This window comes from Pygocentrus nattereri, chromosome 2 (genome assembly GCF_015220715.1).
Source record: "Pygocentrus nattereri isolate fPygNat1 chromosome 2, fPygNat1.pri, whole genome shotgun sequence".
In the NCBI taxonomy this organism is placed as follows: Eukaryota; Metazoa; Chordata; class Actinopteri; order Characiformes; family Serrasalmidae; genus Pygocentrus; species Pygocentrus nattereri.
In genome coordinates, this window is record NC_051212.1 from 34,677,310 (window position 1) to 34,696,522 (window position 19,213).

At 37.6% G+C, this 19,213-nt stretch overlaps 1 protein-coding gene across 2 annotated transcripts; it reads left to right on the top strand.

The window, feature by feature from the left end:
* The first annotated feature begins 620 nt into the window (after positions 1-620).
* On the top strand, positions 621-11,548 carry mettl4 (methyltransferase like 4). 2 transcript variants are annotated; one of them, XM_017712406.2, is made up of 8 exons: positions 622-979; positions 1,098-1,163; positions 1,765-2,125; positions 2,326-2,395; positions 3,136-3,310; positions 3,943-4,049; positions 7,088-7,170; positions 10,839-11,548. In XM_017712406.2, exons 1-8 carry the CDS (start codon positions 743-745, stop codon positions 11,060-11,062), a joined length of 1,323 nt encoding a protein of 440 aa, XP_017567895.1. In that variant the 5' UTR covers positions 622-742; the 3' UTR covers positions 11,063-11,548. The 2 variants fall into 2 exon arrangements, with proteins under 2 accessions (XP_037391006.1, XP_017567895.1); XM_037535109.1 differs by lacking the exon at positions 7,088-7,170 and having other exon boundaries at positions 621-979; positions 10,839-11,005.
* The last annotated feature ends 7,665 nt before the right edge of the window (positions 11,549-19,213 follow it).

The window sequence follows — 19,213 nt, forward strand, 5'->3', positions numbered from 1 at the left end:
TTGCTACTGAGACTTACTCTTAATTTTTTTTTTTCCTTCAACCAATACAAATGGGCCTGTCCCAGTTGTGTGGGTAGACCTGCAATTAAAAAAAACAAACTGGCAGGTGCTCATCTACATAGTCTTGCAAATATGTATTGTGTTAAAGAGGCTTTCATTAGCGTCAGAATTACCCCAGCTTTAAAAATAATGTAAACCATTAAACGTTTCTGTTGATCCCTGGTGGTGTTTAGTGGTCATTAATGGCAATGGTAGGTGGGTTTACTCGTTTACTCCCAACCACCCACCCCAATCATATTATTATGTATGTAAGAAATAAGAGTGATTCAATTTTTACTTTTAATATTTAAATAAAATATTAAACAAGAAATTTAAAAAATGCTTTCATCGTTCATTTTAATGAAGAAAAAGATTCAGTTCACATTCACATTAAACAAGTTATAATTAACTATAAATAGGGGAGATACAACGAGGAATTTTCTGGACTTCGTCTATATAAATAAAATGAAACATTTACAAAACATTTGTTAATTTTTATTATTATCATTAATAATAATAATAATAATAATAATCGCGATTTGCTGACAGTGGAGAAAAGCACCCTATGATATGCGCATAAGCTGCGTTTCTTGGGCGCACCCTTGTCGCTGTAAAGCTCTGCTGCTGTGTTGTGTCATGGCGTCGCGCTGCAGCGGCCTGTCCGGTTTTATTGCTTTACAGATCTCACTTCGGTGCTTCTTAAATGGCTGTCTTGTTCGCGAATGATCGCGGGTGGCTGCTGGACTCCTGTTCTCTCATAAACGAAGGTTTAGAGCGCTGTTTTAGTGTAAAGAAGGGCTTCTTCAGGTGCCGCTTCAGCAAACGCTACTACAGCCTGTCCCGGCCTCGCGTGGCGGGCAGAGGCGGGTCTGACGCGCTGAGCGGCGGTGGTCTGTTAAACACGGAGGCGCCCGAGAGAGACCACCTGCAGGCACGCAAGGTAACGGCAGCAAGCTCTTCCTCCAGGCTGCTCCAGCTTGACGGACAGTACCACACTTGTTCGTAGGTGCACGGACTTGCTGCCTAGTGTGTTTTCCTTCACTCCGTCTCTCTTGCAGAAAAGGAAGCGGAAACGGAGTGATCTCAATCAGGGGGAGTTGGACGCTGAAGCCTTCCATGAAAAGGTAAGGTGTTTTTTTTTTGATGACAGAGCTAAAAGAAGCCTTTTAACATAATTTTAACGTTATTTTAAAGGGGAATGCCACCATTTACAAAGTGTCTGCATGATTAAAAGGTTAAATGCAGTGAAAGTTATTCATAGTGGTCTTAGGTGAGACGCTCTGTTCTAAAGAAATGTACAAGGGAAAAAAAGTGACAGAATGGAAACCCCCAAAGCCTTTAAAGGCTCTAAAACTACATCACAAAGTTGTTACGTGAAATGGCTTCAAATGCACGGCCCAAAGCCTCCTTTTACGACAGTTTTGAGAGAAGTGGAGTGTTCGCTGCTATGACAAGAGATTTTTCAGCTGTTGTCGGCCACAGCCACACCGTACATAAGCAACGCTTTCCTCTGTCTAACAGCTCGTTCTCTACCTATTCAGATCTCTCTCTCTGAACACATACACACACCGCTGGGGTGGTTCCTACACCCGTCCTCTACAATAAAAGTCCATAACCCCAGTAACAAAAATCATATAACACCATGAAAATATCTCTATTGGTACAACCCTGTTATTTTGATAATCTAATCCGGCTCTCTGTCTCTCTCTCTTTTTTGTACAACAGTTTAGGTTGTTGGTTCTGGAGGGCAGTCAGCCTCTCATTCAGGCTGGACATCACTGCGGTTACCTAACAGAAGCTTTACATACAGAGCCAACTAAACAACCACCAGGTCATGTGTGCCAGCTGGCTGCTCTGTGTGACATGGCCAAGCAGCTGCTTCCAGTGGAGGATGCTGGTACAGTATCTGTCCAGGCTGTTAAGGGACATGCAGATTTGGATTCACACCTTGATCTGTTCTCACACCTTACAGAAAACAGCTATAGCTCTGCACGGGAGGTCACGCTAATGGGAGAGATTTATTTTCTGCCTCCCCGCAGCCGCTTCCTGTTGTCTGATTTCACACGCTTAGAGCCACTGGTCAACAGTAAGATCCACCTTCTATTTTTTTATGGACTGAACATTGCAATACCAGAACTAGGCCTTTTAAGCTTGATCATGTGCTTTGACAACAAATGTAGTTTTTTTGGTAAAATATTATTGATTAATTTGGATCCAAGGGTCAAAATCCAATCAGTAACTTTTGGTAAGATTTATACCATTTTTCTATGTTATTTCTTTCTGTAGGTGGAGAGAAATTCGACCTAATAGTTCTTGATCCTCCATGGGAAAATAAGTCTGTGAAAAGAAGCAAAAGGTAGGTTTAACTGTTGGAATTTGCATATTATGTTGCAGTTTGCATATAATATTACATGCAGATTGCATGTGCAGGTTAATGATTGTTGTGTGGGTGGTGGAGTTGGCTGAGGACCTGCCTTAGGAATCACCAATCCACAAAAAGCTTCCAAAAATGGCTTCCATTCCCCAATCCAATAACTTAACAAAAACTCAGTCAGTTTGCATTGTTTGTAAAGACTTCACTGGATTATAATATTTAGGATGTAATAAGCAATGGGATTAAGTTAAAGGCTGTTTTCAGACCTAGTTCTTAGAGTTCACAGCAGAGGTTAAGCTTTTCTGACACTGTGTGGTTTCACTTGATTCAGTTGGTTTCATATTGCAACGACAAAAGTCTGGGTGCCAAATTTGTTGTTTAACTATTATTTTATTACTCATCTGCCATTAGCAGCAGCTCTTCCTACAAGAACAATATGATCATCTGTCAAGGAGCACTTGTTAAAACAGGAAGATTATGCAGACAGTACGACATGCTGCTACAAGAAGAAGAAAGCATGCTCAGATATTACATTCCCTTGGTTAGTGCAGACTATCGTAAAAATGCATTCTCACCGGCAGTAAACCAAACCAGGTTTTACGTGGAAGTGCCCCAAGTTCAAATTAGCCACACTAGTGAACCTCCAACACTTTGACACAAGACGCAAATACTTTTAACTTGCATCTGTGCCTGTGGGCTCCCTCTCTTTCTCTGAATGACAGATACGGTTTCCTGCCGTCATCTCAGCTCAAACAACTTCCTGTCCCAGTGATGAGTGCAGCAGGATGTGTGGTGGTTACTTGGGTAACCAACCGTCCTCGACATCTTCGCTTCGTCAGAGAGGAGCTCTACCCTTACTGGGGAGTGAAGTTGATAGCAGAGTGGCTGTGGGTCAAGGTGCACTATCAACCATTCACACACAAAGATATGAAATCAAATAAACAGCAGAATTATATAAATAATAGTTATATTAAAAAAACACATCAATAACCTTATAAAGCAGTAAATGTATAACCCAACCATAAAGCTACACTGTCATATTTGGTGATTTGGCACCCTTTCTGGTGGAAGTGTTTAATTGCATGTAACATGAGGAAGAACATTTTGTAATGTCAGTTGTGTTTCAAACACGTCTCTGAGTGGATACATCCGATGAATGTTACTTTGGAACAACGTGGTGGTTCAGATGTATTAAACAGTAATTCAGCTGTGATTGAAAAATATTGCATGTTTTTAGATGTGCTTTTTTAAACATATGCATGTAATGTTGTAGACATAATGCTACTTTCAATTTTAACAAATATATCTTACAGAATTAAAACAGGTAAATAGCATAAACTCTCACAACATTAAATTCTCAATAAGGAAAAATGCATCCAGACACATTGGACTTTAGCGTTCAATGGTATGTATGGTTGTTCAACATAGAATCACATTCCTTCTTATATAGTAATTAAAGAGACTTAAGTTATTATAACGGTCATTCTTACACTGATTACAGTATTTTTTTTGTTTGTTTGTTTCTCCAGGTGACCCAGACAGGAGAGTTTGTTTTCCCTCTGGACTCGCCACACAAGAAGCCGTATGAAGTACTGTTTCTTGGCAGGTTCTGTGCCAACAGTGACAGCACAACTAGGTAGGTATTTATGTATGAGTCATTCCATGGCAGTTCACTGTTGTATGTCCTGAATTCTAGCACTGTCACCTTTTTTCAGTCTCCTGAATACTTCAATATATACTAATTAAAAACTGTCTTATCTGGAAAGCCATATTTAGGGTTTAATATTTCCAGGTGTATGATTCCCAGCCACATGAAATTTGAACAAGATAAAGGCAAACATTTTTTAAAGTCATCTTATCAGTCTAATTTTATTCTTATGGGCCTTTTAATATAGAAAAAAACATTTCAAAAGTGCACGCTTGCTAATTGATACTAAGCAGAGCGTAGCAATATGTCAATATATATTATCACAATAAAATGTCAATATACAATAAAGGTCAATATCTGTAGAAAACTGCATGTTTCATTATAAATAGAGCAAAATTAGTCCCATTTAACACAGTATGCAAAATATTAAATGAAAATCTTTTCTTTTGTAACTTTTGGTAGTTTTTTTTATGTAGTACTACTGGTTGTATTTTCTCTGTTTCAACTGATCATATGTCTGAAGAAATAAATTTCATGACATACACTCACCTGCCACTTTATTAAATACACCTTGCTAGTAAAGGTTCAGACCCCCTTTTGCCTCCAGAACTGCCTTAATCCTTCGTGGCATACTTTCAACAAGGTGTTGGAAACATTCCTCAGAGATTTTGATCCATATTGACATGATAGCATCACGAAGTTGCTGCAGATTTGTCGGCTGCACATCTATGATGTGAATCTCCCGTTCCACCACATCCCAAAGGTGCTCTATTGGATTGAGATCTGGTGACTGTGGAGTACAGTGAACTCATTATCATGTTCAAGAAACCAGTTTGAGATTATATGAGCTTTGTGACATGGTGCATTATCCTGCAGGAAATAGCCATCAGAAGATGGGTACACTTTGGTCATAAAGGGATGGACATGGTCAGCAACAGTACTCAGGTAGGCTGTGACATTTAAACGATGCTCAATTGGTAGTAAGGGGCCCAAAGTGTGCCAAGAAAATATTCCCTACACTTTTACACCACCACCACCAGCCTGAACCGTTGATACAACGCAGGATGGATCCATGCTTTCATGTTGTTTACATGAAATCGCTTATTGAAATGGCTGAAATCGACACTCGTCAGACCAGGCGACATTTTTCCAATCTTCTGTTGTCCAATTTTGGTGATCCTGTGTGATTTGTAGTCTCAGTTTCCTGTTCTTAGCTGACAGGAGTGGCACCCAGTGTGATCTTCTGCTGCTGTAGCTCATCTTCTTCAAGGTTCAATGTGTTGTGTGTTCAGAGATGGTATTCTGCAATCCTTGGTTGTAACAAGTGGTTATTTGAGTTACTGTTGCCTTTCTATCATCTCGAACCAGTCTGCCCATTCTCCTCTGACCTCTCCCATGAAATAGGCATTTTCGTCCACACAACTGCCGCTCACTGGATATTTTCTCTTTTTTGGACCATTCTCTGTAAACCCTAGAGATGGTTGTGTGTGAAAATCCCAGCAGATCAGCAGTTTCTGAAATACTCAGACCAGCCCGTCTGGCACCAACAACCACACCACGTTCAAAGTCACTTAAATCACCTTTCTTCCCCCATTCTGATGTTCGGTTTGCACTTCAGCAAGTTGTCTTGACCACCTCTACATGCCTAAATGCACTGAGTTACGGCCATGTGATTGGCTGATTAGCTATTTGTGTTAACAAGCAATTGAACAGTACCTAATAAAGTGGCCGGTGAGTGTATTTTGTATCATTAAAAGTGCTGCAATGTTACGTTTTTTGCAATATTGCCCACCTCTAACATGAAGTGCTTATAGACACTACAACCACAGCTTAAAATACAGAATTTTGTTAACTTTGCATCAAAACCTCAAGTCTGTACAACCAATAGATTTTAAGATAATGACAAGAAGACTTAAGATCCCATATCATGGCATGTACACACCTTCTCCTTCAACTCCTGTTTGGGTTTGTGTGGTGGTCTCCTTCTCCTTCTTCTCCTTCTCCTTCTTCTTCTTCTTCTTCTTCTTCTTCTCCTTCTCCTTCTTCTCCTTCTCCTTCTCCTTCTTCTCCTTCTTCCAAAAACAACACTGATGCTGTTTATCACTTGCAAATGTGTCACTGCTGTGATTGTTCACCCCTCCAAGCAGCTCATTAACACTGAGCTAAACCACTGGCTTGTGACATTCATTTATTAACTATTCATGCATTAGCAGCTGTTTTTTTGTTTTGGCTAAACAAAGAGAGAAGGTTTCATGCTTAAACACAATGTGCCTTGTACACTAAATGTTTTTAAGAGATCATTTCTTCTTAAAAACCACTTGTTTTCACAGATTCTGACATTCACCAATGTTTTCTTATTTGGGATTTGTTCTTGAGCAAGAACAGAAACTAAACTAACTCAAGAGCACAAAGGTGTGAACAGTTCTGTGGTTTACGAACACGTCATCCATCTGACATTTTCTTGGGACCTTTCTCAAGAACAGATTTATGAAAAACCTGTAAACATTTGGTAGTCATGAGATGCTACATGATGGGGACATCTTACATTGAGCTGCATGTCTGATGTTTTTTTATCTCGCCCATCATTTACAAATTAAGCTATGCTATCTTAATAGTCCAAATATGGTACAAGTGAGTATTCACAGATGTGGGTTTTACAGGAAATATGAAACAGGAAATGCATGTTTTAAATCTAAAGTTAAATTTTTATCTTTTTTATCACTGTGGTTGTAGCTAAGTTTAAGTCTTTATTTTGTTTGTTCCGTATGTTGTGTTTATGTTCACACTGCGCACTGCAAGCTTACAAGCAGTTATCAGATACCCTTGAAGAATCAACATCAACATGTGGTAGTTTGGATGCTGTAGCAACAGAGACCTAGTGAGACAGACTACCACTTGGGGGAAGCGCTAATTACAAATGCTAGGTCTAAGCAGATCAACCCCACAGAGGCCCTGTGTGTGCATATGAGGTTTTTCCCCTCCGTGACTTATACAGAATTATTCGTCATCTCGTCTGTTTGTTTCAGGCCTGAAGAGTGTGAGATCCCAGATCAGCGGCTCATAATTAGCATTCCCTCAGCACTGCACTCTCAAAAGCCATCACTGTCAGGTACTCAGAAAACCACACAACTTCTTGTCATTTTGATCAGGCGCTCTTGGTGTCACAGTGTGTTATTTTAGCTTCCACAGCAGCCAGGCATTAATCTCAATTCTCACTTTGGAGTCTATTTAAATTCTCGAGTGTAATCTACACTGCATAAGGATATGCGTTTGAGTGACGGAACTATGATTCAGTGCCCATCTGACAACTATCAGTCACAAGTATGTTATTAATGAGCCTAAAATAACACAATAAGTCACTCAAACCTGTGCATTTGAGTGAATTTTTTTTTTTTTTTTTTACCATGTTCCAGAGGTAGAAAGTAACAAATTAGGTTTCCATTTGTTACAGTACTTGAGTACATTTTAAGTACACTTGAGTACATGGCACTTTTTGAGTAGAATTAAATCATAGTGCTTTAACTTAAGATAAATTTTGATGATATACTTTTACTTTGCTACTTTATTTTTTAAAAAGTGCGATTTAGCTTTTTTTATTGTTATTTATTTTATTTTTTTTATAGAAGCCCACTTAAGTTTAAAAGATTCAGTTCTGAAAGCCAGTCAAAGCAAAGCAGTGCCTACCTCTAACGTTCCCTAAAGTTCAGCTGAGTTCAGAGATGTCAAGTGGAGAGGAGAAAGATAAAGGATAAAGTTACGACCACACACAAGGAGCATATTTTGCCCCAATCTGTCACCTTTATTTAAGATAAATCAAACTGTCGAAAATGATGCTTTTCACAACTTAATAGTGGGTAATGGGCTGTCGCGTTCTATTATTAACTGAGCAATCTACCCATTATCTTGTATCTCCAAGGCCAAAGCAAAATAATAGACTTAATTAAACATTAACAACTTATGCATAGCCTTTTCAGGTACTCCACTCTACAACCTCATTTCCAAAAAGTTGGGACGCTTTTTGTGAATAAAATTAGAATGCAGTGATGTGCAAATCATGTAAACTCTATATTTGATTGAAAATAGTACAACGACAACATATCAGGTGTTGAAACTCAATTTTTATTGTTTTTTGAAAAATATTTGCTCATTCTGAATTTGATGCCAGAAATATGTCTCAAAAAGGTTGGCACAGGCTCATGTTTACCACTGTGTTGCATCATCTTTTCTTTTAAGAACACTAAGAGTTTGGGTAGTGAGGAGACCAACTGCTGTAGTTTTGGAAGTGAAATGATTTCCCATTCTTGTTTGATATAGGATTTCAGCTGCTCAACAATTCAGGGTCTCATTTGTCATATTTTTCACCTCATAATGCCCAAAATGTTTTCAACGGGTGACAGGTCTGGACTGTAGACAGGCCAGGTTAGCACCTGACCTCTTATACTATAGAGCTATGCTCTTGTAACGCATTTTAGATTTATAGCATGTTGTATGTGTGTTTCACAAGTTTGTGCCATTTTACATATATTGCATTTAGGGCATTATCGTTAAATTTAGTAAAGCGAGTTCACACTTTTGTCATCTTACCCTATCAGTTTTGAGCTATATGGAGAGCACAGAAAGACGCTCATTAAGGTAGACCGAGGCATGAGACACATCTTAGAATATACAGTTAATGCTGAATTATATATACACATTTGCCTTCTAGACAACATCCATGATAGTGACAAGCCACATTCTGCATGTGTTACACCAGAAGACACCATACAGTTGCACAGACCAAGCAAAAGAGCAAAAATAAAGTATGCTTTCAAAACTGGATCAATAAATATCTTCAGTCCCAAAATAGTTATTAAGTGTTGATAAAATGATGATGTATGGTGATTCAACTTTTTTGGAATGTGTTTCAAACATCAAATTTGGAATGAGCATGTTTTTACCAAAAACATCAATAAAACAAGTAAAATAGAGTTTACTAATACTGCTTTCTGTTTTCATTGGCATTTCACATACTGTCCCAACTTTTTGATGTGTATGAAGCTTTAAGTAATCAACCAATGATGAAATGCATGTACTTTAACATGCCTTGTGTCTTACACAGTACACAGAAAGCAGAACATGCTGTGATCAGTCTCAGGACTCAAAACAACTTTAGAAATTTAAAACTGCTTTAGATTTGTATGTATGGTTTATACGATATAGCATAAGTCAGAAAAAATAATGGTGATCATTTTTGTTGTAATAAAAATAACTTAAATAATTTGAAGTTTTTTTAAATAAACAACTGTTTACTCTTATGGTTGCTAAGCAACATAACAGTGAAAGAATAATGCAAGATTATTTCTTTTAATAACCTCATGCATTAATACAAAATTCCATTGGTGTGTGATTCCATACACACCACCCACCAACCTTCTAAGCTGCTTATCCTTCCATACAGTGCTGTGACAATGTTCAGCTGATTGATCACAGGCAGGCTTGAATGCAGTCAGCTCTGTTTAAAAAAAAAACAAAAAAAAAAAACACCACATTGAAGATTGCCATCAGAAAGATGTAGTTCCACATTTATGTACCACAATTTTTTTACAAGCAGCCAAGACCATGATTAAAAGATCTCTGAAAGACACGAGGGGGGAAAAGTTGGTGTTCAGAACTTCCCAGTAATTAAGGGACTGCACAAAAGTGGTATGGAAGAGCACCAAGGCAGAAAACATGGTTACCCAAAAGAAATATCAATGCTCATCTCACATTTGCTAAAACAATTTGGAACAATTCCTAAGCCTTTTCAGATAATCTTCTGTGAACAGACCAGTGACTGACAAGTTTGACTTTTTGGACAACACTGGTTCCTTAATATCTGCCGTGAAACAAACTGCATTTTACAGTAGGAACATGATACCAGCATTCAAAATGGTGGTAGTGTGAAGGAGTGGAGATGTTTTGCTGCCTAGGAGTCCTGGACAGTGTGCTGTTATTGAAGGAATTCTGTTCTGTATCAGAGAATAAGAAGAGTGTTATGCTATCTGGCCATGAGCTGAAACATAATCATGTTATGCAGTGGGACAGTGATCCAAAACAGAAAAGCAAATCCACAACTGAATGGTCAAAAGAAACAATGAATGGAGTGGCCTTTTCAAAGATGTGGGGACAGGGTCTCAAAGGAGCAATTAATTCTCAAAAAACCCTACCAATATATCTCAGTTAAGCAGTTCTGCAAAGAAGAGTGTGCCGATTATCGAATTATAGGAAGGTGTTGGTTGCAGTTGTTGCATGTTGAAGGTCATGAAATTGTTCTTTTCACATGGAAGATTCACATGTTACCTTTGAACTTTTGTGTTGGTGAAGACCTTTGGGAGTACATTGGATGGCAAAGAAAACAAACAAATTGATCTTTGACCAAATCAAACATCACCTCTCACTCAAAGCGTAGATATCCAAACTGAAGCTCTCTTATTTTAGACACTTTATGAGAAGAACCAGTTTACTGGAAAGACAGTTATGCTTGGAAGGGTTAAAAGTAATAGAGGAAGATGACGGCCGGCAACAAAATAGATCGATACATTCAGAAGAGTCATGAACAAACCATTAAGAAGCTTGCAGATCTAGGAGGTGTTGTCAACTTGATGGCTCATAGTATTCATAATAACAATAATAGATAGATGGATAGATACTCTACACCAGGCTGTGTGAAACGTGAGAATGTAGAATTGAAAGCTATGGTTCTGTGAAGCCTTTGAAGCCTTTACCACAATGCTAACTGTTATCTTTATTCTATTTCAGCTGTGCTGAGACCCTACATTAGGCACAATGCCAAGTGTCTGGAAATGTTTGCTCGAAGTCTACAGCCTGATTGGACAAGCTGGGGAAATGAAGTTATCAAATTCCAGCACAACAGCTATTTCACCACCGAGAGCATGGACAGTGAACGTGATGCACTTACTGACAGTTCGGATACAAATCAGCAAGTGGATGCTGGGACAGCAGACACAGCTGCCCAGCAGTGAAACTGTGATCTTTTATTAAATATAAATGGCACTGCTGTATTTTACTTTATTTAAAATATATCCTTTGTATTAAACTAATTTTATACAGTACATTTAGTCTATTAGTCCTCTAATATTCCTCAACTAGTCCTCAGTTGCTTTCTTATTGTATACAAGCTGCAGTAGAGGATCAAAAGCAAAAGGCATACTAGTATTAAACATTTCTGTATAATTAACTGCAATTCTTTGCTCATTATCTGTGATGCATTAACTCCTAGAAACACACCCAACACACTACTGAATAGAGGAAAAGCAAACATGACAAGCAGGGAAGACCAAAAACAGTTAAAATAATAAATATAATAAAGAAAAAAATATTTAATACAACAAAGTCTACACTGTAGGGGTACCTGGCTACACAAAACCTGTTATGAATTAATGGTAAATGTATGTTTTCTCAATGATGGTAAAAATCTGTAAAATTAAAGACATTTAATTTCCTAGAAATACTGGCTTTTACTGTAATTCACATGACATACAGTATTTTACCATTATAATGACAGTGACGATCATTAAAATAAACATCACTGTCTGTGAAATTACTGATTTGTTTTTGCAAATTTACAATCTACTTCTGAAAGTTACAAAACATCTGTATTAAATACAAGAATATGTATAGTTTAATACATTTAATTTTTTTTTTAAAAAACAAGTACTGACCATTAAAGTACTTTGACAGTGAAAATGCATAAAAAATATTAAGTAAAAATATTTCTTAACACTGTACATACAACTGTGTAAATAAAGTACACCTACAGTTACACTTTATATATTAATATGCCTGAAACGCCAACAATAAAACACAATTCAGGGGGGGACAACCCCCCCCCAATTTGCACCAGTGTGTGAATTAATGGTATTAGAACTGCATGTAAAGCTACTGAGCAACATCATGTACAGGGCTGCTGATATATTGTCCATGACAACAGATGGGCTACAGTTTAGGCTTGTACAGTGGAGCTCATAAAGCGGTCAATGCATGGAAGTACAAGGTAGTTGTTTCTAATAAAGTAGTTGATGATTATTCAGTTTCAGTGTAGCAGCCCAATTAACATGACATTTAACGAGTACTTTCCTCCAAAACACTTTTTGAGCTGAAAACCAATGTTTGACACCAAGTTAATGCAAACAGTATTAGTGATTGGTAGTTGGAAAGGCCTAAATCCATAATGTTCCCCAATAATCAATCTTATCAGATAAATGTTACCCAGACTCACTGCCAGTCTCTTTCCTTTACTTTGCTAAAACCTTTCTCTCCATTTTACATGCATTCAGTTTTGAATGTGTCAGCAGGCTCACTTTGCCAATACTGAAATTTCCCAGGGCATAAATAGCTTATTTTAAGAAGATTCTTCTTAATGACTTATTAAGACCTTTCAGCTACTACTTTTAAGTTTTTTTTACTTTTTTTCTACTTTATAAGCTGAGGCATGTGAAAAGTAGTGTCTTGCAGAATTTATGTAGAATCTATAATTGGAAGTTTCAGAACAGAGAACTTTTAATTCCCCTTAGAAACACAAGATTTCATCAGTCAGTGTCAACATGGTAACATTTAACTGGTGTACATTACCAGTGGAGCATCAAATATATCAGCAAAAACACTGATATATCTGATATAAATAAAATTGCTTTACAAACATGGCTATGGCAATTAAGCCCAGAGATGTGAACACAGAGGGGATGGGTTTATCTTCCTGGTTTTTGGCTCTCTCTGCTGGCTACTCGATGCACTGCTGTCGGTACATTTTCAGGACCTTTTGTTTGAGAACATAACTTTACCATATTCTGCTGAAATTATGTTTTAAGTTGCACTGAATCTATACATCCTGTCTGACGCCAGGCTTTTATTTTATTTTTAAAAACTTATGAAAAGATAAGTTTATACCTTTTCCCTGGGTATTATAGAGACAACTAGCTTCCTGTGGAGTTTTTAAACAGTGTGTCCACTCTCTCTCCACTCTGCTAGATACTCGTACATTGTTGGTCCACCTTGTAGGTGTAAAGTCAGAGACAATAGCTTATGTGCTACTGCACAGTTTGTGTTGGTCATCCTCAAGTCTTTCACATGATGCTGCCCATAAGATGCTTTTGGCTGCATATTCTTGGTTGGTGGACTATGCTCAGTCCAGCAGTGACACTGAGGTGTCTAAAAACCCTAGCAGCACTGCTGTGTCTGATCCACTCAGACCAACGTAACCAGAGGTGGACGAAGTACACAAATCATGTATTTGAGTTAAAGTAGAGATACCCAAGGTAAAATATTGCTCCAGTAAAAGTAGAAGTCCTTACTCTAGACCTCAACTTGAGTAAAAGTACAAAAGTATTTGCCTTCAAATGTACTTAAGTATCAAAAGTAAAAGTACTACAAGAGTAATTATGGCTCTGATGTCCTATTATCATTTTTATAACAAGACTGGCTTCATGAACTCAGTTTAGGTGAAAATCCTTATTAATGACTTATGAAGTCATTAATTAGCGATGCTGGCGTAAATTAAAATGATCATAAGCACAGAACACTGGAGGTAAACAGTTTCCATCATGGAGAACCGAGTGGCTCTGAAATCACTTTTACAAACAAGCAAAGTTTCAGTTTAAGATTACTTTGTAAATTAGTTACAAGTCAAATAAAAACTTTAAACACAGTCTTTAAACTCAGGGTTAGGGTTATATTGATCTGTAGGGTCTCTGTTCATAAACATAAACTAACCGAAACTAATTTACTATAAAATGAAAGTGTTTGTATGAATTCAGAAAAAAAGAAACATGCCAGCCACGACTGCATATGTGTACATATTTCTATATTGTGGTCTATTTACACAAAGTTAGGTTAGTTCATCATTTATGTAACGTATGTGCTCCCAAATTTTTACGCTGCTGCACTGACGTTGAACTGCGTGCTGCACTGGGTTGGTATGACCAAAAGGTCAAAACAAGTTCAGAACAAAGTGACCGCTGTGCCCTGATTGGTGTTCTGGCTTTGTGCTTCTTTTGTTTAGACATGTTACGTTTTTATACACACAGAAACCAAAAGGAACGACAGATTTCTCAAAATGTAGCAGAGTAAAAAGTCAGATATTAGACTCTGAAATGTAGTGGAGTGAAAGTAAAAAGTCGCCCAAAATGGAAATACTTCAGTAAAGTACAGAAAAAACTACTTAAGTACAGAAACTAATAACATTTACTTAGTTACTGTCCACCACTGAACGTAACACACACTAGAACATCACCTCGTCAGTGTCACAGTAGTGCTGAGAATGATCCACCACCCAAATAGTGCCTGTTCTGTGGTGTTCATGTCCTGGGTCCTGACCATTAAAGGACAGGATGAAAGTGAGCTAATAAAGAGTGCAGAGAAACAGATGGACCACAGTCTGTAATTGTAGAACTACAAAGTGCTACAAACCTATATGGACAAAAATTGTAGATACAAGGAGGTGTTCTTAATGAAATGACTGACTGGAATATATTGTCAATACACCCTCACAGTCTGTATTACAGTCAAGCAGAGTAAAAAGCTCAATTAGCATGATTGTTCTATTAATCTGACTGGATGTTTCAATGAAAGTCAAAAGCAAAGAAACTGAATTGATTGGCAAGAGAAAATCAAATGAAAAAAGAAATGTTATGGTCTTTGAGATTTGCATGGATACTTAGTAACGGAAGTCCAAATGGAAATGTGAGGCATAAGCTTTCTGTGTTGGAAATATCATTGAATTAAAGGGCTTAATTTCAACAGTACTCAAGAGAAGTACAAATCTTCCAAAATCATACACAAGTATAGTAATAAATTGCAATCACTTACGTCTTTTCCTCCTAGCAGTCAATGAACCATGTTGTAACATTTTTGTACTTTTACTGCTTGTCTGCAGTTTGTCTGTAATTATTTTTATTAGCCATGAAATAGACATTATTCATGGTTACAAGATAAGTACCAGTAAATGGATTACAGTGCATTATCCATTAATTTGTCGTTTCTGCTATATAACATGTATGCATATGCAAATTCACAAAATGTATTTTATTATCATTTTATTTCAAACTTTTTAAATAATCTAACTAGACTCAAATTATTTATGCAGTATTTGTTATGCTTTTATTTACCTGAGTATGAAATATGAGTATGCTCTTATATTAAATATGCAGGGATCCTTAATTTTCACTGTCTTTCCTGTAATGACTTAAGCATGATATAATGACAGTGATCCCTGAATAACTTCTTGACAAAAACACAAAAAATCCTGTTTAAGTGGCAGATGACAGTAAAAACATCCATAAAATAGTTAAAATCGGGCAAACAGTCACTGATTTTGAAGGATGGCAGTGCTACTGAATGATAAGCCAAAAGAGCTGCTCTTATTTATAAATTGAGCTAGCTGATCTGGGAGTATCCAATATTTGTTTAGTTTCATGAATTTGCTTTCTTTCTCTTCAGCATCTGGCCGCCTCTAACAAGCTGAAGTGATGGGTCTAGCTCTTTGCTCTGTGGCTGAGCTCCTATTGATCTGATTGAGCGTGTGTAGGCTCGTGACTGTGCAGATGTGGTGATGGTGAAAGCGCCAGCTCTTCTGTGGTTTCAGAACTAAATGTCTTGGGCAGACACCTACTTAGGCTTTGTGTGTTTCTAAGGAAACGCCTATACAAACATCCCCAGTTAGGCCTTGACATTCCTGGGTGGGCCACACACACATTCACCTTATTGACCCTGTTCTTGCCCTATACAGTCTGCCTGACTGTGTACTGTGCATTAGAGAGCTCCACAAGCAGTTTAAAAATGTTTTATTCCTGTCACACAACCATACAATCCCTCCTATGTACTGTATGTGAAGTCCAATGGTGATAACAGGTTATATACACGAAAACAAAAACAAAGCAGTTCATGTTCATGCTAGTAAAGGTTCATTAATCTGGATTATATTCCAGACATTTTTTCTTGGAAGTACCAAAAACCACACCAAAGCTAGAAAGACACCTCATTGCTATTTTAATACTTACCCAGAGAAAACCTTCACAGGACTACAGGCATCTTTTCTATTTCCTTTCAAACTGTTAAAAAGCAGCTTTCTCTCCCTCCAATAAACTAACATGTTGGAAGAGCTGAAATCTTCCACATGACTAAACATAGGCACTAATAAACTTAAGCATTTATTATTATTCACTCACTTGGAAAAGTTTATCTTTTTATAAAGATTCTTAAACTGATAATATACTGTCTCACAGTATTTGGGAATGTATTGCCACATCATTTTCCCAAATGATTTACTTATAAGTGTTTTTATTTTCTTTGAAATAATTGAGTCAGTACATATATAGTGAGTCATAATCTATGTAGCAGCTCTATGTCTATTTGTGGGCTGTAAACACACTGAAAAAGTGATGCGTTCATTTAATTTACACGTGTCTATCATAAAATATGTCACATCTCTTTCAGTTTACTTACATAACTGTGTGAAATATTTTATTTGTGTGGATATGATGTGCACCTTTGAATAAAAGAAAGTCAGTTTAATGCATTACTTTTTACAAATAATAATAAAAAAAACAGGATAGAAGCTTCTTCCAACCAAGCATTTGCTCCGAGACGTCCACTACATGTAGGCATGTAAAGTTGAGTTCAGTTATGTTAACTAATGAATTCCAACATTAGCAATGTTAGCAGTTCTACTACTGTCACTGTTTTAGTTCGTTAATCTACATCACATGTCACAACACTCAGAGCAAAAGGGTGCAATGCATGCTGGGATGCTCCATGATTATGTAAGTGAGGTTGAATAAATATAAAATGGCTGACTTCCTATGCTATCCCATTTCTTTCTATGGATAACTCCAGACTGTGGATTTGAAGCTACAAGCTTTAACTCGTAACATTAGAGGTCTTATGATGAGACCAAGCATCACAGATTATTGCATCAAAGATGTTTAGGTTACTTTCACTTTCCCAGTAGCCCAAAGGTTTTCTGGTATCTATGGTGACCAAGCTTGTAATTGCAAATGCACTGAAAGAGTATTTATGAAAACTACTGTTGTCATTAGTACAATGTTGATTTTGTATTTGAGACCTCAACTTCATGTCAGACCTCATTTTTGAGCCTGTACATGTGAAATTAATATGTAAATGATTATTCATGCTCTTTGCAGGCACATATGGACACCAAATTTTAGCATGTTTTTTCAGTACCTCAAAAAAAAAATTCCATAGTGCAGCTTTAGTTTACAAACACTTTTGATGTTACACCCTTATTCATGGAATTTGCAACTGGCCATGGGCATTATGATTGTGTTTCAAAGCATATCATATGTTAGAAACACAGCAGATAGAGATTACATTGAAAAATGCTAAAGTATTCCTTTAGGCCACATGCTTCTAATCTGGTTTCTATGAGGTGACAGGGGATTTGACTGTGACTAACACTGAGAGGAAAAATTGGGAAAAACAATTCCTTGACACTAAATGTTGAAATAAACAACTAACGCTCGTCAAGTTTTGAGTTTCCTCTGTAGATCATTTAAAAGGCGCACGGAGGAGTGAGAAATTAATAATGGCCCATGAAATGGATGACAAGTGTCTGATCTCCCAAAGGATCATGGGAAAAGAATAGATGGAGGCAATAAATCCTGTAATGGTGATGGTCCCAGAAGGATTTCTAGGCCTTTTTATGTGTTTGTGTTACAGATTCACAACAAAAGCTGGCATAAATGCTCAGTGATTAAATGTACATCTGCACCTCATCACGGCACTGCTGTTCTCTCAGCACTGTGTGAGTGATGGATATGCAATAAATGGACTCGAATCACAAGAGATTGCATTCAATAAGGTACCGAAAGAACGAGGGGGAGGCATGTCAGCGTCAGGATTTGATTGAACACTTCTCTGTGTCAGTCTAAATGAGACATGTAGAATTAAAACTGCTCAGGAGACAGGTGTCAAGCCATGTCATATTCTGTTTCACAGCAGAATCAATCTCCATGCACGTCTTCAGCTGCTTCCTACATGTCTGCAGGAGAAATCGTCTACAAGGGCCTCAGTTTGAAAACACCTTGTCTTGTCTTATGTCACTCAGAAAATGACTAGCACAGGTAGACATCAACTTTTCTGATTAATTATTTGATGCCATGTGGTGACATCATGTACACTGTGTCATTGCTCTGCGTCTATGTTATGTCACCTTGTCTTTAACTACCAGTCAAATAAATATCTGTTAAATGCAACTAAACTTTAAGGCTACACCATGTAAGATTTGGGGCTTTGGAGACCTCCCTGGTGGAAATGTGTAAGTGCACATAATGTGTAAAAGAACATATGATGTCAGTGCTTCAGAGCCCTTCCCTGGGGGTTTACATCTAACCCTGAAACGGTTCATATCTTACAGTTTTCTTTCAATTTTGTCTTTTTTGCTTGAGATCCACTTAAAACAGGTGATTTTATCTATCAAATACGGTCCATTTTTATATGATTATTTTCCAACCACTCTTGAGATAGTTAAGATAAATTAAGTCCCTTTAAGTAAACAATCTGTTTTTGCTACTGTGCCTTTAAGACTGATATAAAAAGGAACTATGTGCTGTATTAGCCTCATTCAAAAAGGACTCAGAGCTGAAACACTCCTTATAACTTCAGCATGAATGGGTGGAACTAAACTGTTGCAAGCTGAATAGATCATCTTTACAGAACTGACTGTGTTTTTTTCTTTCCTTTCTCTGCCGAGCTGATCAGCTGCCCATCCTGTGCGTCTGATGCTGTTGCCTCTACTGCCTTGATTGGTGCCTCTGCTCACCAGCCTTCTGGACTGGTTTGACCACCACTAAACTTCTTGCTTTACAGCGCTGTGCAGTCCTCACCCTCAGATCTTTTCTTTTGCCACTTTACTATAATACTTCATACTAATAATGTTTGCTATCCGGTGTCGACCAGAGGAGGATGGGTTCCCCTTTTGAGTCTTGGTTCCTCTCAAGGTTTTTTCCTCTTTTAGGGAGTTTTTCCTTGCCACCGTCGCCGCTGGCTTGCTCATGGGGGCTCGGACCCGGATTTTCTTTCTTCTTTTCTCTTCTCTCTGTAATACTGATTGTTCTGTAAAGCTGCTTTGTGACAACACCTGTTGTAAAAAGCGCTATATA

What these genes read in the sequence shown, in the direction of transcription:
- mettl4 (XM_017712406.2), top strand. Translation starts at nt 743, where the DNA reads ATGGCTGTCTTGTTCGCGAATGATCGCGGGTGGCTGCTGGACTCCTGT. An exon ending in ACCACCTGCAGGCACGCAAG is followed by an intron (nt 980 to 1,097) that starts GTAACGGCAGCA and finishes TCTCTCTTGCAG; the next exon opens with AAAAGGAAGCGGAAACGGAG. An exon ending in TCAAAAGCCATCACTGTCAG is followed by an intron (nt 7,171 to 10,838) that starts GTACTCAGAAAA and finishes ATTCTATTTCAG; the next exon opens with CTGTGCTGAGACCCTACATT.